This window comes from Dromiciops gliroides, chromosome 4 (assembly GCF_019393635.1).
Source record: "Dromiciops gliroides isolate mDroGli1 chromosome 4, mDroGli1.pri, whole genome shotgun sequence".
Classification (NCBI taxonomy): domain Eukaryota; kingdom Metazoa; phylum Chordata; class Mammalia; order Microbiotheria; family Microbiotheriidae; genus Dromiciops; species Dromiciops gliroides.
The window spans coordinates 77,228,546-77,252,673 of record NC_057864.1 but is presented as its reverse complement, the minus strand read 5'-3'; the positions used below and the strand labels follow the sequence as shown (position 1 = coordinate 77,252,673).

Genomic DNA, 24,128 nt, shown 5'->3' with positions numbered 1-24,128 from the left:
TCTAATACATCTGGGCCAGGGCAAAGAGTTTTCTATCTCCCTACTTAACTTGGATCCAAAAGCCGATTACTCATCTTTCTTCTGTCCTTTCTAGTCCAAAGAATATCCTTGTTGGCATAGAAAACTGAACTACTAAATGAAATTTTAGTAGTTCTTTCTTCTCTCTCTTACTAATTGATAATAATAATCACAACAACAATAATTGTTAGGCATTTAATTAGTATGTCATGGCTTTCAAAGATCTTATACAGAGATTTATAACCTTTATTATATTCTATAGTATGTCACATATATGTATACACACACATATATGTATGTATTTACATTCACACACATATAAAATTTGGGCCTCACGACAACACTACGGAATTGCTACTTTAAAAAGTATTGTCTCCTTTTTACTGACAAGGAAATGGAAAGTAATCCATGGACCATAGTCATACGCTGTCATTAAAGGTAAGAAAGAGGCAAGAGTTCAACCTAGCTCTTCCTAACTTCTACCATTTTGCCAATTACACCATGCAGATTCTTTTATTCATTATCAAGAACCCATTTGTCCTAAGGAATACTCCCATCTCTTCTTTTATACTCCTCTCTTCCTGGATAGGTCTAGAAACAAAAGAAAACCTTTATATTGTTATGACCATTCCCTGACAACTTCAGGTCACTCTGAGCTTTAACACTATTTTTGAAGGGACCATGCCAACATTTTATATTTATTCTCTATTACCTGCCCTTGTTTCTATTGTCTTTATCAATCTTTCAGAAACTTAAATCCACTGATAAATATCCTTTGCATTGATTGACATCCATCTCCTTCAGCATTTCCCCGTTTCTCTCCCCATTGGATTTGCTTCATGATAATTTTCTTTCTTGAGATCTTCCCATCCCTCCTACTGTGTGACTTCACCTGGTTAATTTTGGTTCACGGAACCCTCCTAATCCTTTATCCTTTTAAATTTAATTTTTCTATTCCTTTGAAATGTTCTCTCCCCAAATCTAGCGTGTACATCAGAGTGTGGCTTTCCTCCTTCCCTTTACTAGTCCAAATTCTAAAACAGAGTAGTCGCTTCCCCCTCAAAGTTCCATTGCTTCTCCTTTGTCAACCAGTTCCTCTTTATTAGGGAGAATTTAGGTCCAGAAGAGCAGTTCCCCTGTCACTTCCTTCACCTTTTGAAGAATGAAATTGTCATTCACACAAACTTTAAAAAAAATTAGCTCCTCTTGTGTTCACCAAAGAAAGTCTTCCAGCAGATGTTTAAATAATTAAAGACCCCCTTCTCTACTACCCTATTATGCCTCCTTGCCAAACTTGTTTCTGGAACCTTTGGTCTATTTCCTCTCAATATCTAGGCAGCTGTTAATATATTCTGGTGATAATAGGACTTATGTTTCTGCCTCTATTGACTTCCACCTAAATGCTCTTCACCATTCCCCTGCCAGCTGGTTCCTAGCTTTCCTTACATAAGTATATTTTCTTAGTAGACAGTGCTACTCCACTACGCCTTGTCACTTCCCATTTCCTTCTATATTAGGTAGACCTTTCTGGAGCTATAGCCCAGTCTGTCTTATCCTAACAATTTTCAGTGATATCAATGAGACCAAATTTGCCACACTGCATTAAGATCTCCAATTTAGCTTGCTTGTTGACCAAACTTCATGCCCTTATCTAAAGGCATTTAAAGAAAAGAGTTTTATTATTGACCCTTTTCTTGGATGAGATATAGGTAGAAATAGAAATATACACAAGGGCAGCTAAAAGGCTCGGTGGATGGAGTACTAGGCTTAGGGTCAGAAAGACCTGAGTTCAAATCCAGCCTCAAACACTTATTAGCTATGTGACCCTGGATAAGTCACTTAACATCTGTTTGCCTTAGGCAAGCAAGCCATAAACATATCTTTGCCATAGACAATATGGTCCATGGGGTCACCAAGACATGAACAACTGAACAGAAATATACATGGTGATATATAGAGATAAGCACTCACTGGCATTTTTCTCCCCTTTCTTCCCTTTTCAATTAAAGCCCTCATAGGATCATAGTTCAAAAACTTGGAAGAAATCTGAAGGCCATGTAGTCCAAGCCCCCTATTCTACAGATGAGAAAACTGAGACCCAGAAAATTAAGGGACCTACCCTAGGTCACATCCTGTGTGGTACATAAATGGCAGAAGTGGGATGTGAACAAGCACTACAATGACAGATGCAGTGCTCTTTTCTCTTCTTAGATCCTTCCTTCTGAGATTATCTTCCATTTGCCCTCTATTTAGCTTGTTTGTACACAGTTGTTTGTATATTGTCTCCCCCATAATTAGTCTGTGAGCTCCGTGAGGGCAGGGACTGTCTTTTGCTTTTCTTTGTAACTCCAGCGCTTAGCATAGTGTCTGGCACATAGTAGGGCTTCACAAGTGCCCATTAAGCAACTGATGTCGCTTTGACTGCACCATTTGTGATTAGATTGATAAGAAATATAGTATTACCCATCCTCCTTAAGTGCTCCCAACATGAAGTGCTTCTTTTGTGCTTAAACTGAGGTCCAGAAATCCTGTTCTCTTGCCCATAATCTCCCAAAGGTTCATCATAAAGAGCTCACCAAAAATGCTGAAGACCTTCTTGACTTTTTCATGACATTATAAGTATACTAATGGCGCACTCTGGCTGTCCACCTGCCATCTTTCATTCTTCCATATAATTCCAGCAGCTAGATGGTACAGGGGATAGAGTGCTGGCCCTGGAGTCAAGAAAACCTGAGTTCAAACACAAACTCACACATTTACTCGTTGTATGACCCTGGACAAGTCACTTCACCACTGTTTGCCTCAGCTTCCTCATCCATGAAATGGGGATAATAATAGCACCTACCTCCCAGGGTTGTTATAAGGATCAAATGAGATAATAATTTTAAATCACTTAGTACAGTGCCTGGAACACAGTATTATAAATATAACATAAAATATTTCTAAATGCTAGCTATTGCTATTATTAATTCTGGGATGACATATTTAACTCCTTATATTAGAGTCCCTTCTTGGGTATATATGTTGGATCCTGCTTTCATTTAAATGGTCTCCACTGCTCTCTATCTGATATTAATTTTTAGTTTTTTATAGGTAAGTGCATTCCATGTCTTACTGCTATATAGCAATGCCAGTAAAATGTTTTTATTGAAAAGATGGGCCTTTGCTTTCTTGTAAAGCTTGGGGTCAGTAAAAGAACTTTGCAATTTCCCAAAAGCAATCTGGCCTGTTTTCTTCTTACCATTCAACTATGGGTCCAATTAATTGTCTATCTGTACTGTCTGTCCCAGATATCCATATTATTGGACAAATTCTATTGGGTGTCCATCCAAATGTGCACTGAAACTTGGGTAATAGTTTTAAGTCTTTCAGAGTTGTTCAAGACTCTAATTAATGTAATAACCAACCACTATCCAATCCAGAAGACCAACAATGAAGCATGTTACCATATGAAAGAGAGATGAGGGACTTTGGGGGTAGATTTAGAGATACATTTTTAGATAGGATCAGTAGATTTATTTTATTTGACTATATTTATTACAAAGTGGGGGTTGTTTAATGGGTAAGAACTTGGGAAGGAGAGGGGGACTAGCAATAGGGACATCAGGAAAAGAAGAAAGAAAAGACTCATTGTAGCATTTTTTTAAAACCACAAAAGAGAAGAGGTTCTCAAGGAGACACAGGCAAGGAGGATAGCTTTGAAACTGACACAGTGAATTAATAATATTCTTTCCAAGAAATAGCTATGAGATGTCATATGTAATACTCTTTTTTTTCTATTTCTATGTATATATGGAAATGTCTATTTTGATGATTGTTAATTACAGAATAATCAAAAAAAAGTAACACTAAAATCAATCTGGGCAACAGACTTTCTTCATCTGCTTGGTCTTTCCTGTGTAAATGGACAGGCCAAAATCTTTTGAATATGTGTGTGTGTTTGTGTGTTTGTGTGTCTGTGTCTGTGTCTTCCAAGAGGCTCTGTAGTGTTCTGAGGCATGATGCAATGAATACACTATCAACTACTAACAGACAGAGTTGGAAGAACTTCCTATCCACAGGAAATCCCTCTTGAACCTACAAGAAACTCCATGATCCTAGGATTTATTCATGAAGGAAAAGAAAGGAGGAAGCAAAGAATAACAGCATGGGAAATACAAAACCACAGATAATTTATAAAAAGTCATTTATACTGGATTTTGAAATGTAATTCCAGTCTACCTATCTATATATTTCTCTTGAGCTCCAATAATCTTGCACGGCTTGGCAATAACCCCAACAGCCCAGAACCCAGCTCTGAAATGAAAGGTGAGAAGAGGTCAGGTCACTGTGGATAATATAGTTATGGAACATCAAGAGTGGACTTGCTTCAGAATCTCTCCGTGTCCATTTGTCTCTCTCACTCACACACAAATATGTGGGTGTATATATGTGATTTATGATGTCCATAAATGACCATTCTTTAGAATTTTCAAAGTACCTATTAATATAGCATCTCTAAACAAAGGAAACACATAATTGCTCATGACAATTTGAGTAAGATGAGGAAAGAAGAGTCAAGAAAGTAAAATAGGTTACCACATAGCATAAACTATAAAATGACTTGAAAAAAAATCCTATAAATTATTCCTGTATCCTATTTAACCTATATTTATCCTATAAAATGTAACCAATAAAATATTCATCCCATATATACCTATTGGCAACTGCTGGTTCTAACCAAAACCCAAGTGAATCATTCAGAAAAAAGATGCCAGACCAGAGGGCATCGAAGACTACAATATTGGTAACTGCAAACATCATTCCTAGGAGCAATACTAACAGAGGCACAGAGTGTTGTCTTCTTGCTACACAGCACCTTTTGTCTTCAAATGGGAATTATAAGGAAGAAACAATGCAGCATAATGGCAAGAAAATTAAATAAAGATTTAGTAAGAAATCTGAAGAGAAATATCACAAAATGTGAAGGGTTCAATTGGTACAGCTGAGGCATTCAAGAAGGAGCACTGTCATTTCTTCAAGCCAGCAAGACAGGACTAAAGTAACAATTTTAAAATGGCACCTTCTTGAACTGGGGGAGTAAATATACCTCCATAAGAATCATGCACTATACACAAGAGTTATGTAGGCCATGGGGAAAATCACACTCAATAAATAGGAGATACAAAGATAACTTATCATGACTTTATCACTTAATATTTGTTCTCCCCTCCCCAAAACTAGATGGAGCACACTCCTTGAACAGCATTTGAAAATCCTCTTGTGATTGTCCACAATAGGGCTGCAATCCTTATTTCTATTTTTTAATTTTTCTTTTATTGAAAAAAAAATCACAACAATCAACCTGTTATAATGAGCTGGAGGTTACCTATACCTACAGAAGCACAGAGCCCATTCTAACCAAACTTTTGTTGAATTATTCATTCTCTGCCCCTACCCGCACCCCAAACTTATTTCTGTTCTCACCCTTCCTTTTGTTCTGTCCATGGTAGCACTATTTTCCCAGGTGTCCAGAGTTGAAAGCTCAAAGCCATCATTGATTTGTCCTTCTCTGTCATCCACAAACACCTCGATGAATTGATGAACTGAATGAAATTGATGAACCCTGTGGATTCTACTCCCACAGTGTATCTTAAATCCATGCCCTCCCCTCATAGGCACATTGCTAATCCCTCCATTCAGATCCTAACTCTTCAGGCTTAAACTAATGGAATAGTTTCCCAACTGGCCTCTCTGCCTCCAATCTTTCACCTTTTCAGACTGTCCTGTACACAAAATATTCTTCCTAAGCCACAGGTCTGGTGATGTTACTTAGTTAAAAGTATTCTCTCTCTCCTCACAAATTCCTATGGCACTTGCTCCAGATCACTCTTGGCCTTATTCCATTCTATCCTGCAGCACTTATTTCTATACATGCCACATACATCTCTCTGAATATAAGTTCCACAGGGGCAGAGCCTGTATGTTTTTTCATCTGTCTCCAGTCCCTAATACCTCCTACCCCTGTTTACATGTTAGGCTCTTAATAAATGTTTGCTGACTTGAATTATATAAAATTCACCCTCCTGCTTATCACACATGAAAAACCTCAAATGTTTTTCTCTCCCTAAACTAAAATGGGTTTTAAAGATAGGTATCCATGGAGATATATTTAGTTTTCCTAAAAGCTAAATATATTTTTGTTCAATTATTTCTCAGCAAAAAAAAAAAAAAAAAATTAGAAGAGACACCTGGGAACTTACTTTGGGACGGCAGCCCAAGTCTTTTTTAACCGATAAATTGAATTAGACTGCAGGGCTGAAACGATGGCTCTCAAAGAGGAAAAATTCTTCAGGATCCTACATTCCTGCAAAAGGAGTGATTAAGAAATAAAAGACATTTAAACATAAATATTACGGTAGGTCAGTGGTTTCCTGTTTTAGTCATCTCAGCTGTCGTAAATTCTCACCACTAAATAGGCAGCTGTATAAATACCCAACATCAAAAGAGTGGGGGAGGGTCCTCATTTCCTTCTCCAACCCCAAAACACTTTACAGTTTGGGGCATAGTAGGTTTCCCTCCCCCTCTCTATGTGTATGTATACGTACATATTGCATTATGTAATAGATATGTATTTTCAGTGTGAGCTGTTACAGTTTTATAGCTTCCAGCTTTCTCCATATAAACATAGTGGACCTGAATCTTCAGAGTCACACTACAGAAAGCTATGTTGACTCTAATGGAAATGTTATGGGCCTAGCTAGCATACCCCAGAAGTTCTCTGGGATACATCAAAGAACCTTCTCCTTGAGAAACTAAACCAAAGAACAGACACACCTAACCAGTCTCCCCCACCCTTCGGGGAGATAAGATTGGGTGTGGCTGCTGCCTTTGTGGCATGAGGAGAAGAGAGATGGCTTGAGAGATCCTGAGCCAGCAGCCCCTCACCCAACTTCCCCCAGCCACCAGCAGTGGGAGATGGTCCTCCCCCAATAGAGGAACTTTCCACAGTCAGACGATCACCTCATAAGACCACCATCAGATCTATATAAAAGTATCTGCCTGTCTCCTGCTCAAGGAGATAGGTATCTCAGAGTCACACTCTGTGCCATGACTTCTCCCCATGAGAAGTGCAAGGATTTCTCTCATGGTTTCCTTTCCCTAACACCCTAAATAAACTAACATATTCTCATTGGATTTGTGTGCAAGAGGGTGTAATTCTTTCTTTAAAGATGAATTCCTTAGGACCCCTATCCCAAACCCCCCACCTATTTCCCCAAAACATAATTGGCGCCCAATGTGGGACACAGGAAATTCCTCTTTCCTCTTGGCACACAAAACCCAGAGGTAGGAACCTCCCTTTTGGGTTTCTTTTCTCCCTCTCCCATCGGACTCGACCTCTTGTTTGAGTCACAGAGAAGTAGAATCAGTCAGCTTTTACACGTGACAGCGACAGGCAGTCTGGGTCTCCCTCCCTCACCAAAAGCTAGACCCATAACAGAAATGTTGAGATGCACATAAAATATCCCCTACCCCCCATACAAAAAGTACACCTCCTGGTTTCTCTGGCTTCCCTCAGGTCTTAGTCAAAGTGCTACCTTATAGAAAAAGCCTTTCTCAGCCATCCTTAATAACCTCTAAGATGATCTCCAACTGATCCTGTATGTATCATGTTTTGTATAGTTGTTTACAAGCCATCTCCCCCATTAGACTGTGAGTTCCTTGAGGGCAGGGCCGGTCTTTTGCCTTTCTCTGTGTTTAGCTTCGTGCCTGGCATTGGTGTTTAATAAATGCTTGCCGACTTGACTTTAAAAAAATGAAAGCACCACGCTTAAGGTGACTACTGCTGAGGTGATATTTAATAGGGCAGCATCTAGAGCAAGTTCAGGTGACATCACCCATCTCCTTACAAATGCTTGTGCTTGTAGAGTAGTGTACATATACTATAACTTGGCAGTAAAACTTCACCACAAACTGAACCTTAGATTTTCAGATTCTAGGCCAAGAGGGGAGTGTGTGTGTGTGTGTGTGTGTGTGTGTGTGTTTTAAAGACATTCATTTTGTTTAAGATTGGCTCATCCCTCTATTATAAACATTCAGAAACACCTTTGTAATTCAGAGCTTCAAAAATAACCTAGGTTTTAAAACAAAATTCACTTTTGGCAGTATTTTAAAACAAAACAGAAACTGTGCAGAAGGTGAATATTATATTCCAGATAAGAAGACAGGATTCCCCTGGAGAAAGTTGAATTTCCATGAGGAGCCTATAGCGTTGGCAGTTTGAAAAAATATCTTGGGAACCACAGACTTTTTTTTTTTTTTTTTTTTTTTTTTAGTGAGGCAATTGGGGTTAAGTGACTTGCCCAGGGTCACACAGCTAGTAAGTGTTAAGTGTCTGAGGCCGGATTTGAACTCAGGTACTCCTGACTCCAGGGCCGGTGCTCTATCCACTGCGCCATCTAGCTGCCCCGAACCACAGACTTTTTGCATGACTTTCATTAGTGGAGATGCATGCTTCTTAGAAGCCAATCATGGAGGAAGGCTACATGACTCATACAGGACTCCATCTGAGGGCAGATATTGTCACGGGCAGGGTGTCTGATGTCTTCTGTTCAAAGAAGGTGCCCTTATACTAATGCTTGTGTGCAACACATTCCCCCTTTCCGGCCAAGCAGCACTTTGTGTGAGCAAGGGCTTGTTTTCACCTATAGAATCCTTGATAGAAAGTTCTGGGCACCACCCTATCTGGCTGATCCTAGTGCTATCTTGCTCAGAAGGTCACCTCAGTGAAGTGGTTTTAACACTCTGATGCTGAGCTAAGAAAGGCAGTCTCTCTAAACTGGCAGTCCCCAAATTTGGCTTTTTAAAACCATGTCAAACAGCCCTGTATCCCCCAGCCCAGATTGTCTTTAGAACCAATACCTCTGTAATTCATAATAGCTGCTCGTATTCTTTTTCTATAAATATCTTAATGTCCTTCTCTTAGAAAAATGCACTGGATCATGGTGCCAGAAGCCTAGCCCCACGCATAGGGTTCAACAAAGGTTCAGCCCCCAAAAGTCATGCTCTAAGAATTAAGAAGCGTGTGATAGAGGGACTCAGGTCCAGCTATTGTGTCTAAATTGTAATAAGCATATGGAAAGTATTACTAAAAGGGCCTTCCCTTCAGCAAAGGGGACAAGGAGGTACCTGACCACAAAGGGAGGAATATTCTGGGGGACAGAGATAACAAAAAGTAGAAAAGTGGGATTTAGACCAACCTAAGTAAGGGCTGTCATGTTTGGCCAGAATGCCTTTTCCTGCTTCTAAAATTATTTGCTTTCTTCCAAATATCTAGGCAGTAGAAAAAAGGGCTTTCTGTGAATGATATAGATGGGAAAACTGAACATGGAAGTAACTTTGAATTCTATGCTCCCAAGAGGTTACTCTAAACTATCTCAAGGACCCAACATTGTCAACTTTAGGAGACAAGATCTCACTTATCATATCTATCATTAAAAAAAAAAGATAATAACAATATCTAAGAGATTTCTAATTGCCTTATATTTCTACTTAACAGTCACTAACCTGCATGTTTAAATCTTTTTAAATTGGAATAAGTCATTATTTGAGCACAGAATATGGCATGCATACAGGTATGTTCTTGCTACAGATCTTACAGTCATTTGTCAGGATATTTCGGGTCCATTTGCTACTGAGAGGAAACATTAAGAAAGATTGTAGTGTGGCATAGTAGAAAAAGAAGTGGGTTTGGAGTCAGAGCTTCTGGCTTCAAATCCCAGCTGGACCACTCACTACCCATGTAAGCTTGGGCAAGTCAAATCACTCTGTGGGATTCCATTTCCTCATCTGTAAGATGAAGAAAGCTCTCTAAGGCCTTTCCAACTCTAAAGCAAAGATCCTATCAAATATATAATTCGTTACAACATATTTTCTCATTCTAAGTAACTGAAGAAAATCCAGTGTCAGGGCTTTGAAACTTCTGTTTGTTGAGGTGCCCAGGATAGACCAGGAGATAGGCAAACTCTGCACGAGAAACTATTTCTAATTGCACTTGCCCGATTGTTCACACTGAAAATTCTGTGGTTCAGAGACCATGTGGAGATCCAAACATAAATCAGATGCTCAAGGCACCATGATGTTCTTGTTCCCTTTACTCAAAGGTAAGAAGAGAATGTGAGAAGCAAGAGTGCACTCCACAAATGGGTATTAAACAAAAGTATTAATGTCTTGTCTGAGCAATACAACAGCCAGTACATTTTTATCTATATTTACATAACCTTTTTTTATAATTGTTCACTTTTACCCAGATTCCTTTTTTTGGGGGGGGGGGGCAAGCATCATTCTTATCTCCCAATTCACCTCCAGGCATGTTCCAGTCCCAACCATTCTTCAAAGCTCTACTTGAGCCATTTTTTTTCATGAATTCTTTCCTAAAAAGCCCAGAGCAATCTCTTCTCCCTCCTCAGACACATTGAGTCATATGTACTTCTTATACATTCCTCTGCATTTCAAATATATGTATATACTTCTTAAGATGTGAAGTTCCTGGAGGGTTGGGGGTGGGGGATAAGGAGGAGCTTGTAGCTTTCATCTTTTATAGCTACTATATCCTCTTGGTGCATGCTTGGTGTTCAATAAATAGCTATTAATTATTAGAGTTGAGCAGCATGACACAGCAGATAGTATGTTAGGCCTTGGAGTGAGGAAAATCTGGGTTCAAATGCTGCCTCTGAGACTCACTGACTATGTGGCCACAGGAAAAGAATAAACTTCTTGGTACCCCCAGCAACCAAGACTACTAGTTTTCCAACTATAAATTGCAAAAGATTTGTCAATCTGGATTGGTGAAGGGATTTCCCATATTGGGAGTTCCCTACACCAAAAACAGTCACAGATCTAGGCAATAACAACACTATTACTAATCATAATAATAGCTAATATTCATAGCAGTTTAAGATTTGCAAAATGACATGTATATGCATGTATAAAATATGATTAGACTGGATGAATAGGTAAGCACAATGGGTCCCATTTAATGGAAAGTAAAAGGACAAAATAGTAGAGTATAGAAAATTAAAGGTCATGCTGTAAGTAGTCAATAGTTTTCAGAACCAGAATCTGAGACCTGTAATGACAAGCTTGGGGCTCCATCCACAGAACTACACTAGGGTTAAGCCTCTCCTTTGAAAAAGGAAGGGAAAAGAACACTGGCCTGAGAGTTAGGAAACCCAAGATCTAGACCCAGCTACCCAGAAGGGGCAGCATGTTGGGATGTAAATAGTCAGGAGACCTGGGCTTACATCTTGGCTCTGACATTTTTATTAGCTGTGTCACTAACCATGGACGGACAGGTCACTTTCTGTCTTTGAGCATCATTCTCCTCATCTAGAAAATGTGAGGGATCTGCTAAATTATCTCCAAGCCCTCTTTGACATTGGAGGGCCAATGATGCCTCTCAAGCCATGGAAGAACCAATGGTCACGGGTCTGGGAAAGAAGTTTAGGACTAAAGGGAGAGCTGGCTGTCAAAGAACTGGTAAGTGACTAGTGTGCAGATTCGTACTGTGCTCCTCCCAAGGAGGACACAAAAGGAACTGGATGTTTTCTCCTGCCCTGAGGGAGCTGTAGTGTGGGAGCTTGTGAAAGAAAACAATCCCAAAGGACATCCCCCATTCAAGTTAAAATTAATATCTCTATGTCTTACATGAGTGTGAATAAACATAACTATGTCCCTTGCCATATTTATACTTCCTTTTCAATCCAACAGTTCAAACATGAAATAGAACTCTAGGATCACTAGAGAGAATAAAGAAGATTAAGAAAAGCAAGCACATTACGTGGGCAATGTTAATCCACTTCTCGATGATTTTGGCCCGCTGCTGAGTTTTGAGTTCTTTGCCTCCCAAGATGGTGCTGACGACGCATTTGGTGAGGGTATTAAACTGAGAGATGGTGGCTCGGATGGTGGGAGCCAAATGTTTGTTTTCCTTCTTATCCCTTTGAGACCAAATACAGCCCAGGCAGTGATGTGGTACTACTTTCTTGAACAGTTCCTAGAACAAGAGAGGAATTGATGTTAAAGACAACAGAGACTTTTTCATATTGTAAAACACGTCAGCAGGGTCATCTGTAAATTGGTATTTTATGAATGAACAAATGAATCCTTTTTGCTGGACTTGCTTTATTATATGCACTTGAATAGCCAGAAAGAAATAATTAATACACACATTGGTATTCTTAATAAATCTCAGAATGGCAGCTACAAACCAATGGCAGAAAATAAGTCGACAGAACTTAAAATATCTTAATATCATCTGCCTGCTAAACAAGCGCATCTGGGTCTTTGGACTACTGATCTGGGGAAGTATCTGAAGTTTCCTGGAGAATAATTCACTGAAGAAAATAACTGGGAAGAATAATAAGGTCACTGTTTATGTTTTCATGTGTCTATTAAAATATCTGTTAATAAACCATGCCATCTTCCATGTACGCAATATTTTTGGGGTTTGAACTTCTGATTTTATCAGTATAGGGAACTATTTGTGAAGAAACTTCTCTACTAATGGAGATGGAAAACTGATCTATAACTTACAGTCTTAGACAATTGCCTGGGGTGCTAAAGAGTTGAGTGACTTACCCAGCTATAGGCAATAAAGAATATGAACTTGACATTTTAACACCCATGGAAGTGAATAGAATCTTATGGATATCACTGAGACTTAGCAGAATGGGACTAATGACTAGAAATTGGGGCTATTTAGCTTAAGGGAGAAAAGGCTTGAGGGGAGAGACATAATTGTCATCTTCAGATACTTGAAAAGAGAGGAAGAGGAAGTAGAAGCATTTTGCTGAGTCCCAGAGGGGAAAGATGGTGCCAGGGGGTATCCATAAGAAAATCTTTGTAGTCCTTCATTCCAAAGAGGACCATGACACTGGGCTGATGATGTGTCCTGCACTGAACTGGATTTAAGTGAGGGAGGGCTGTACAAGGCCACCAACCTCACTCTCTCCTCCAGAGCTGATATTCATCAGTATGACTGGAGATGGTCCTAGATGTTTTAAGGCAACTGGGGTTAAATGACTTGCCCAGGGTCACACAGTTAGTAAGTGTCTGAGGTGAGATTTCCAACTTCATGGACAGTGTTCTATCCACTGCGCCACTTAGCTGCCCCATATATGTGTATGTATGTGTGTGTGAGTTAAATTTTACACCAGTCTAATGTGACTTTGGGTTGTGTGTCTGAGAGGCCAATGACCGGGAGAATAAACATGGAGAATAGGTCATTTAGAGTGTCTTTTATCAGCGCATTCACTAAATCTGTGTTTCCTAAACTAATTTGATCACAGAATAGTTAGACCCAACACAATCCCATACAGTTCATATTTATATAAACATTTTAAGATTTAAAGGCATTTAAAAAGGGAGTAGGCGGAAAGGATAGAGTGGGAAATATAGGTTAAGTCAAAGCAAAAGATATAAATAAAAATGTATTTTAAAAATAATTACAATAACCACATAAGGTAAGTTATGCAAACATGATTACCCCCACTTTGCAGATGACAAACCTTGAGCTCAGTTTAAGTGACTTGCCCTGAGACCCACAGTTAGTAAATGCGGAAGTCCAGCTCTTCTTACTTTAAGGTCGCTGCTCTTCCCATCATGCCACACTTCCTCCATAATAAATGCTAGTATAGGCAAGCTCTAAGGACATGGAGTACCCATGGTTTTAACCCTAATACCCTGGCCTTCCAGTCTATCAACCTCTTCAACTCCTCCATCTCCACTTTGCTGGGGCCACCCAAAGGCATGGTCCTCCCTCCCTTTAGAAAGGAGATTATTATTTATAACCAATGATTTGAAGAGATTCAGAGGTCCCCTTTTTCTAAAGTCTTCATTGAGGGGTAGCTAGATGGTACAGTGGATAGAACACTAGCCCTGAAGTTTGGAGGACCTGAGTTCAAATTTCACCTCAGACACTTAGTAGCTATGTGTCCCTGGGCAAGTCACTCAACCTCAATTGCCTTAAACACCTGAGGCCATCTCCAGTCCTCCCGATGTATATCTTGCCACTGGACCCAGATGGGTCTGGAGGAAAGAGTGAGGTTAGTGACCTTGCACAGCCCTCCCTCACTTAAATCCAATTCGGTGCAAGTCATGATATCACCCTGATAATGATGGTGCTCTTTGAGAAGGAAGGACAAACAACAAGAAGGAAGTCCTCACTTCAAAAGTTCAGTCTCTGAAGGACATTGCAGATAATGAGATTGGATTAACTTTCTTAACAATTTTGGTCAGACTCCATCCAGTTGGAGAAACCCACTGTGTTGTACTCAGGTTTGGATGAGGATAAAGACTTTCAAGAGATTGCCCAAAGCTGGGAGTAATTTAGAAGTAAATGACAATCAAAGTTCATTAGAATAGGTCCAATCCCTCATTAATTGTTAACCAAGCAGAGTTGATTGCCACCCTCAGGAATACCCCTCTTTCAAGGGCATATAAGCCTTAAGCCTCTTTTATTAATAATATGCTAGCCTTATTAATAATATGATTAAATCACCTAGAAACTATATCTCAAACAATTTAAATGTCACAGAATTCACCCTCATCAGAAATTGCTTTTCTTTTCTCTGACCATAATCTCATTTCTCCCTCATATTCTTCCTAAACTTATTTACTCTCACTACACAATCTCCAGTCCCAAAATATCTCTCCCTGCTGTCCCAAGCCAATAGTCCTATTCCGGGCCTATATTTGTGTTATTATTATCCATTACAATAATACAATTTTATATGGTTGCATTATGGTTTGCAAAACAGTTTATATATGTACATATATGCATATATATATATGCACACACATATAATTTAATTTGATCCTCAAAACAACTCTGGGAGGCAGGTGCCCTTATTATCTCTACTTTATAGATGAGGAAACTGAGGCTAAGTGAGGTTGAGAGACTTGCCCAGGGTCACACAGCTAAGAGTCAGGAATCCTACTGGATGCCTCCTTGCAAGAAGAAATTTTTTCTTTTTCTTTTTTTTTTCAAGGCTATGAGGGTTAAGTGGCTTGCCCATGGTCACACAGCTAGTAAGTGTCAAGTGTCTGAGTTGGGATTTGGGCTCAGATCCTCCTGAATCCAGGGCTGGTGCTTTATCCACTGCACCACCTAGCCGCCCCCATTCATAGACATTTTAAACTCAACATGTTCAAACCAAATACATTATCTTTCCCAAGTAATCTTCACCCCCTTTCAAACTGTCCCTATTACTGTCAAGGGTACCAGCATCCTCCTGCTCACCAGAGATTCCCAACCTAGGTGTCATCCTCGACTCTTGACTCTCTCTCTTCCCTCATATCCAATGTGTTGTCACTGAGCTGTCAAAGTGATTTTCCAAAAGTCAAGATCTGCTGCTCTGTCACCCCCTCCCCCTCCTCAGTGAACTCCAGTAGCACTCTGTCATCTCCAGGATCAAATACATAACCCTCCGCTGGGTGATTAAAGTGATTAAAAACTATTTCTTGAAATGAATACCACTGAGATAAAGGAGAAGGGATAGGAAATTCTGTAGCAAAACAAAGGAGACTAAGCCAACTTTCTTTCATACTGGCAAATTGCTGCATGGAAGTATTTTTATACTCATGCTTAATACTTTAGAGGAAAAATATTTTTTGTTTGTTTGTTTGTTTTTTGGCAGGGCAATGAGGGTTAAGTGACTTGCCCAGGGTCACACAGCTAGTAAGTGTCAAGTATCTGAGGCCAGATTAGAACTCAGGTCTTCCTGACTCCAGGGCCTATGCTTTTATACACTGAACCACCTAGCTGACCCTAGAGGAAAAATATTGATAGCTAGAAAATGACATCATAGAACCCCTATTCATATTACATGGCGCTGTGGGGTTCAAAGAATCACATAATCTCAGACCTAGAAGGGATTTCAAAAGTCATCCTCCTCACATATGAACAAGGATCCCTTTTACAATAGAACCAACAAATTCAAGTTCATCTTTAACCTTGAATGAGGGGAAACTCAGTTTCTCCTGTGATAGCCTATTCCATATCTGGAATTTTCAAAGGACTAAAATCTGTCTCTTTGCAAACTCTACCCATTACTTCTACTTCTGCCCTGACAAGTCCAAGCAAAACAAGCCTGATCCCCTTTACACATGACAACTTTTCAAATGCCTGAAGGCAGCCACCCTCAAAGGCTTTCTCACCAGGACAAGCATCCCCAGCTCCTTCAACCAGTCTTCATATGGCATGATCTTTAGATCCTTCATTATCACAGTCACCTGCTTCTTTTACCTCCAGATCATTATAGATAGTTGTCCATACCAACATGCTATTTAGACACTCATAATGGATTTAATCCCATTGGGATCAGAATCCCATGGGCCCTAAGAGAAGCAGCATGGGAGCATGGTTTAGGGAGCACTAAAAAGATCATGAGCAGGAGGTGAAAATAAACCAAAACGTTTCACATTTCTGAAATACTTCTCTCTTTTTTTTCCCCCAGGGCAATGGGGGTTAAATGACTTGCCCACGGTCACACAGCTAGTAAGTGTCTGAGGCTGGGTTTGAACTCAGGTCTTCCTAAATCTAAAGCTGGTGCCTTATCCACTGCAACACCCAGCTGCCCCGCTGAAATACTTCTAACTACAGTGTGGCCTGAAACTTCAGTGAGCCAGTCATCTATGGGATGACAAAAACATCAGTTATTCTGTGATAGTAATGAGCTACGGGATATAATCACAGGAGGAATAAGTAACTTTATTCCATCCCACCTTATGCTCTGACCTCTTTATGATCCTTACATACACATGTTCTCATGGAATTTTAGATCATTCAGGGGAAAAAGATTCTTTTTCTTGAATTAACCATAACATTGCTTCGCTCTTTAGAGAGAGAGAGAGAGAGACAGCTTATAATACCTAAAATAAAGCTCATTAACCAGTCTGCCCTCCTTGAGCCATAGCAAAGTTTTGCTCTGTCTACAGCACAACAATAGTACGTACTGCATCCATGTAGGTCAGCTGCTCTGCCACGAGATCTTCTGGGAATAAAGTGAATTCACTTGATCCACTGTCCTCTGGCTCCTCTTCTTCCAGATTGAAGGTGAGAGTATTGTGAAACCCATCTGTCCATGAAATAAAAATTATTTATATTTAAAATCAGTAGCTTTTATAACTAACTACACATAGATCTTGCTGTTGATTATGGCTATTTCCTACAAAGAAAGACTAGTCGTTTCTTCCTATAAAATAAGGATTAACAAAAGGGATGGATGTAAAGAAATCTATGAAGATTTGTATGAACTAATTCAGAATGAAGTAAACAGAAACAGCAGAACAATTCATACAATGATTGCAACATTGTAAAGAAAAACAACTTTGAAAGACTTAAAGACTCCGATCAATCCAGTGAACTCCTATGACTCCAGAGATCTGATCCCCTTGGTATCTTTGTAGATTCCTTCTCTATAGATCAGGGGTTCTTAATCTTTTTGTGTGTATCAGGGACCCCTTTGGCAGTCTGGTGAAGTCTATGGACTCCTTGTCAAAATAGTGGTTTGTTTGCCTACATTCATAATTGAAGAAATGCTCAATTTTAGTTAGAGGTTAGTGAAAATAAAGATTTCACTTTTTTCACCTCCAAATTCATGGACCCCCCCTCTTTAAATCTATCCACAGACCCCAAAGGAGACCCCAGATTAAGAGCTCCTATTATAGATGATGAGATTCTTCAGCTCTTCCTGTTTGTGGATAATATTGTATTGATTTCTCGAAGCTCTAGAATAGTAAAGAGTCTCTTTGATAAGATATGACGACTCAAAAGAGATTTGTGTATTATCCACAGAGGAAAAGCTATGGATGGATGGATGGCCAGTTCTCTGTTATTACATGAATCCATATATCCAGGATGGTACTGCAAATGTCCTTGAATTAAACTTTAGAGAATACCATTAAGCAGGGATAAGAGAGGAGCCTGTTTGGGAAATTGTGAAATGCTTTTAGTGATTTCCAATGCTGTTTGCTGAGACTAGGAATCTAGGAATACTATAATATCTGAAGAATTAAAACTGTCAGTGATTTTAAGGGCAATACATAGCTGCATGTGATGTATAAGCATAGCATATATAGCCTATTTCCAATGATGACCAATTCACAATAAGTGAAAGGAAGTGGAATAAAGGATAGTATCTAAGAAACAATAGTCAGCTGGTTGTTTAGAAAAAGTGAGCAATAATAATTGGACAGCCTGAATGCTTACTGCCAACTACTTAGTGCAAAAATAGCCAACAGGAAGGCCTCCAACACGCTGGGTGGAGGATCTTTGGGTGACTGTTCACAAATATCTCACCGGATGAGAAGGCCTGTAACCTGTACTGCCAGAAGAAGACTCACATTAATGGGAGCACAGACCCATAGAATTGCAAGGAAAGAGAAATATGGAGTCCTTAGTGAAACTTTAAGAAAAGCCTTCCCCTTACTATGTGATATCTACACTCATCCCAGGCCATTACATATAGAAACAATTGATCAATCAACAAGCTAGGTGCTGGGGATACAAAGACAAGAATTAAATCATTCCTGCCCTGAAGGAACTTACTGTCTACTGGAGGTTACAATATGCCTACAGGTAAGTAAATATAGAATATATGAAAAACACATTTTAAAAATATACAAAGTGGGGCAGCTAGGTGGGACAGTGGATAGAGCACCGGCTCTGGAGTCAGGAGTACCTGGGTTCAAATCTGGCCTCAGATACTTAACACTTAATAGCTGTGTGACCCTGGGCAAGTCACTTAACCCCAATTGCCTCACTAAAAAAAAAAAAAGAAAAAATATGCAAAGTGTGAGGAAGGTAGGTGGTGCAGTGAATAAAGCTCTGGCCCTGGATTCAGGAGGACTTGAGTTCAAATCCACCCTCGGACACTTGACACTTAACTAGCTGTGTGACCCTGGGCAAGTCACTTAACCCCCATTGCCCTGCCCCCCCCCCCAAAAATATCTGGTTTAGGGATAAAAGTGAGTGAGGGAACGGAGAAAGGCCTCTTGAAGGAAGCAGCACTTTAGCTGAGCCCAGAAGGGAGCTAACTTGAAGAGGAAGATCATTCCATGTATTACATGGACAGTCTGTATAAGGGAAGGCAAAGGATGTCCTCCATGAAGTGTAGCAAGAATTTGTATTTGCTCCCTAGAAGCAACAGGGAGGGAGGGAAGGAGGAAAAAAAAGCATTTTTATTAAGTACCTACTATGTTCTGGTATGCTTCTAAGTGCTTTACAAATGTTATCTCATTAGATCCTCACAATAACCCTAGGAGCTAAATACATTTGTCATCCTCATTTTATAGTTGAGGGAACTGAGGCAGACAGAAGTTAAGTGACTTGGTTAGGGTCACACAGCTAGTAAGTTCCTGAGGCTTCATTTGAACTGAGATCTTCCTGACTCCAGACCCAGAGCTCTATCTGCCACTGGGAGCCCCTGATGTTTCTTCAACAGAGAAGTGACAGACCTCTGCTGGAGGAAGATCAATTTGGTGGCTGTGTGAAGGATGGACTAGAGCAGGGTAATGCTGAATTCAGAGGACATTGGGAGGCCACTTCAATAGTTCAGGCAGAGGTGAAGTAGGCTTGAATGAGGGTTGTATTTAATGTCTTTTTATTGAATGGAATAGGAGGACAAATCTTTCCAACCCCTTTGCAGGCAGTATTTATGAAAGAAAAAAAGAGAAAATCAAGAGAGGAAGTTAACGGGGCTGTCTTTCCAGTCCTGACTCTACCTTCATTTTGTTGTCTTGTTTTTGTTTTTGTTTGGTTTGGTGTTCTTTTTTTTGTTTTTGTTTTTTGGGGTTTTTTGCAATCACCCCCACAGACCACCACCACCATGTCAGAGATTTAAATGGGTTGATGCTGGTGTCCAACAAATGGCTCACTTGTAAAGTCTTTTTTTTTTTTTGGCAGGGCAATGGGGGTTAAGTGACTTGCCCAGGGTCACACAGCCAGTAAGTGTCAAGTGTCTGAGGCCGCACTTGAACTCAGGTACTCCCGAATTGAGGGCCATTGCTTCATCTACTGTACCACCCTGCTGCCCCCACTTGTAAAGTCTTAAAGGCCTCTGATAAACAATCTGTAAACATCCCTCAGTGGATCATCTATTAACAGCAGTCTCCATTCTGTGATTTCCTGGTGAGTCCTGGGGGGGTGTCCAGAGGCCTCCAAACACAGCAAGGGCTATTTGGGCAGGAGGCTGTAAATGTTTGCATTTTTAAGCTTCTCTCCCTTCCCAAGGAACGTGAGGATCGATCTCCAGTAAAACCTACAGAAAGCTCATAGTCTTTGGAGGGGGAAAAAGGCAAACACAAAGCCTTTACCCTGGAGTCTGGCTCTTGTAACAACTTTTCAATTAGGATCCCTGCACCTAATAAACTCGGAGTTTAAATATATTTTTGGTTTAGCCTTTCCCAATCAAATGCAAGAAAATGCATTCCTGGGTATTGCCCAAAATCTTTCCAAAGTCGGGAACTATCCCTGACCTCTGCATGTCCCCTAAGCCATGCCAAATTAACTCTGCCTTCCAGGGCCCTGGTTGGAAACAATGAATGAGTGATCCCATTGGTACCCCAATTAGGCCTGGAGCCAGCAGCAGCACCAATGAGCCGAGCTGTGGTCTGGTATGGTGTTCTCTACGCCAACAAAAAGACAAAATGGGGAGGCCCCAAAGGGAGCCCGGATCCTGGCATTTATAGGAGGGCCCCTGCCATTCAAACATTCTAAACAGATGAAGTCATCCCCAGTATAGTATTTGGTGACTGACCTCTTCACTAGGTCCTCTCCTCCCCTCTCATCCCTTCCCCTGTTCCCTTTGCCCCCAACACATGGAAAATCCAACAGGTAGTGATGCATGTCAGATTATTTTTTTGGAGCAGCTGAGCTTCCCTTATCACTATTTCATGAGCTGTTTCCTGTCCCTCTTCTGACAAACCCGGCCACTGCTTTCAGGAAATACGCTGCAGGAGCTCCAAGCTGGTCAGAAGTCGCAGTGGCAGCGGCCACAGCAAACTAGGAATTGGGCTCATGGGCCAAAGGAAGCTTTCTAGCGAGGAAGCAGACAACAACGAGTCAGCCAGGGAACTGCAGAGTGGTCCTTCTCCAAGTGGCTGTGGGCTCACAACTGGTGGGGCCAATATATGACCTGTGATATGTGTAGGCCTGTCCTTTGTCCTTGGATGGAGGCAATTGGTTCTCAAATAGGAAAAAAACAACCACATTCATTTCCTTTGATGCAGCAGTTGGAGAAGATGTGAAAGGACAAAGCCTGTAGGCCAGGACTGTAATTGGTGCTGGCAGAGGGCAGATCCCAGTGACACTGTCCAAGCTGAAGCAATGAGACTATTTCCATGTCAAGAGAGGGAGAAACTCCATTTCCATGTTTCTGAGAGGAGAGCTACTGACCGTAATTTAACCTCTTGCTTGCTGGGAACTCTCAAAGCATTTCTGTGATGCATTGTTATTTGAGATGTAAGGTTATGGGTAGAAGTAGGGTTTTCAAAAATAATTATTTGGTGTACATGGACAAGTGTATGATGGGCCTGAAAAGTATTTGGTGCACATGGAAATAAACATGCAATTAATTACATGCATATATTAAAATTTAACCAGAACCTACACAAGTTAGTCCCCAAAACCTCTAGGAAAACTACCTTATCTAGAATAGTTTTACCTCTCTGGGTCTTACCTCCCTCAGCCATAAAATGAGGGTTGCTAAAAATGCCTTCCAACTCTAATGTTCTATTACTCTATGATTACATTCTTAATACCCTTTGGGGGAATTTGCTCCTTTGAGCAACATAGCATTTTTCTATTAATTCTGCATATATTGTGCCTTTATTTAAAAAATAGAATTGCCCTACCTCTACAGAGTATCATAAAAAATATTCTCTCCAGTGATAACAAAAAGAAAGAAAAAATGACACTTACATAGCACTTTATATGCATTATCCCATCTGAGCCTCGAAACAATTCTTGGAACTAAAGTGTTTATTATCTTTATTTGATAGATAAATAATATGCATCTTAAAGAGCTTAAGAGACTTGTCCACAATCACAAAGCAAGTCTGAGACAGGATTTGAACCCAGGTCTTCCTGACTTCAAGTCTAGTATTCTATCTAGTAGGCTATACTAATAAGCAGGTCTGAGAATCTGATTCAAGTACTTTTTCCACTCCTAAGCAGAGAGACTTACTGTCAGTTTCCACTTTCTGTTTCTGAAACTGCTCCAGAAGGTTCTGTGCTCTTCTTTCAGGATCAGAGCCTGGCATAGTACGTTTAAGGTAGTCCAGCAGTTTCTGCAAGCAAGTGTAATGAGGCGGTTCACGGAAGTCTTCAGCACACTGGTCCAGCCAGGCTCTCAAAATGGAGGCTATGGCACTGAGGAGAGAGCGAGAGCGAGAGCGAGAGCGAGAGCGAGAGCGAGAGCGAGAGCGAGAGCGAGAGCGAGAGCGAGAGAGAGAAGGGTAGGGGGAGGGAGAGAGAGGGAGAAAGAGAGAGAGAGAGAGAGAGAGAGAGTTAATCTCTCCTAACATGCTTTGGAGATTCCAGTTAGGAAGGACTAAGTTCAGATCCAGCATCTGGCTCTTACTAGCCATGTGACCCTGAGCAAGTCACTTAATTTTTGTCTGACTTGGATTTGTCATCAATAAAATGGGGACACCACCTACCTCTCAGGGTTATCGTGAGGATAAAATGAGATACAATTTGTAAAGCACTTCACAAACCTTAAAAGTCTACATAAACGTCATCATCACCCTCCCCCAGTAAAAACAAACTGGGCTTATTTACCACGGACTAAATTAAATTCAGTGACAATGATGAGTATAATAGAAGATGACAGGAGCCCACACAAGGTAATCAACTTTCAATGTATCTCTATATTTCCTCAGCAAAAAAAAAAAAAAAAAAAAGAACTAAGAAACTAGCAAATTCATAACCTACTATGCTTACTCTTTAAACGATCATATTTCTTTAGTTTAAAATGCTATATTTTGATTAATAGGTCATTATTATCTATGAATGAATGAACCTTTTAGAATTACACAGATACATTTACATTTCATAAGTCCTGAATTCACATCAAGAATCTTGATTTAAATAAGCTCCCATTTAAGTTTGGATTAAGAATAAACAGAAGAATGATGGATTTGTTAATTCCACACTCCCAAAGCAGACATTAGGGCACCTTGAAAAACTGTAATATACTGTGTGTATATATGTGTGTATATATACATACAGACATATGTATACACATCTATGTATACATATATATACACAGAAAATGTACATACATATTTGTGTGTATATGCATAAGATATGCATATATAAATATTAAGATTATATAATAATATCATATTAGAATTTCAAATTAAAAACCTCAAAAATTACTGTGTTCTCTAGACTCCAATTTCAGGTTAAATTAAAAGTTATAAATATTTCATTTCCCTATAGAAAATTAGTGGTTCTGGACTTTATTAAAAATATGAAAAAAATAAAATGAAATGACTATTCTTGAAAGAAGTCTAAGACATAGTTGCTAGACAAGTGTGTGTTTTTCCCATTCTTAGACAAAATTACATATCAACAGATGAAGAAGAATATCACAAACCAGCATTTTAACACTTCCTTTTTAGGTAGAGTTTGGGGATTTTTTCCTGCACATTTTTTTCACTTATTCTGATGGTCCCTGAGTTCAGACCCATAGAGTGCTATTGAAGGCAGGAAACCAGACTATAACATCAACTTTGGCCTCATTTGCCCTCACAAAGGATGTGTTTACAACTTTCAAAAGAGGGGATAAACGAGCTAAATTAATCACAATACCTTCTTACTTCCCAGAACACTGCTCAGTATTTCTAGGAACAAGAATTCCTTATTTTACATGGGGGAAAATAGGTAGAAGGAAGAAAAAAAATCATCTTTTCAGAACATAAGTTCCAAAAGGAATAACCACCTTACAAAGAGATCAATCGCATTGCTCCCTTTCACTTGTTTTCCCTTTTCCCCAAATTGTCCCAGATTTTGTCAAAATGTAGTATTCCGAACCAGGATAGAAGCACAGCCTGAACATGGAAAT

At 39.8% G+C, this 24,128-nt stretch overlaps 1 protein-coding gene across 4 annotated transcripts in view; it reads right to left on the bottom strand.

Moving 5' to 3' along the window:
* The window catches only part of RGL1 (ral guanine nucleotide dissociation stimulator like 1), a 319,950-nt gene that overhangs the window by 50,205 nt on the left and 245,617 nt on the right, over positions 1-24,128 (bottom strand). For all 4 annotated transcript variants that reach the window (XM_043963235.1, XM_043963233.1, XM_043963236.1 and 1 more), the window contains 4 exons: positions 22,245-22,429; positions 17,014-17,135; positions 11,837-12,052; positions 6,261-6,364 (listed from right to left, as the gene is read on the bottom strand). In XM_043963235.1, the coding sequence (XP_043819170.1) occupies positions 6,261-6,364; positions 11,837-12,052; positions 17,014-17,135; positions 22,245-22,429 (627 nt within the window). The remainder of the gene's footprint in view (positions 1-6,260; positions 6,365-11,836; positions 12,053-17,013; positions 17,136-22,244; positions 22,430-24,128) is intronic.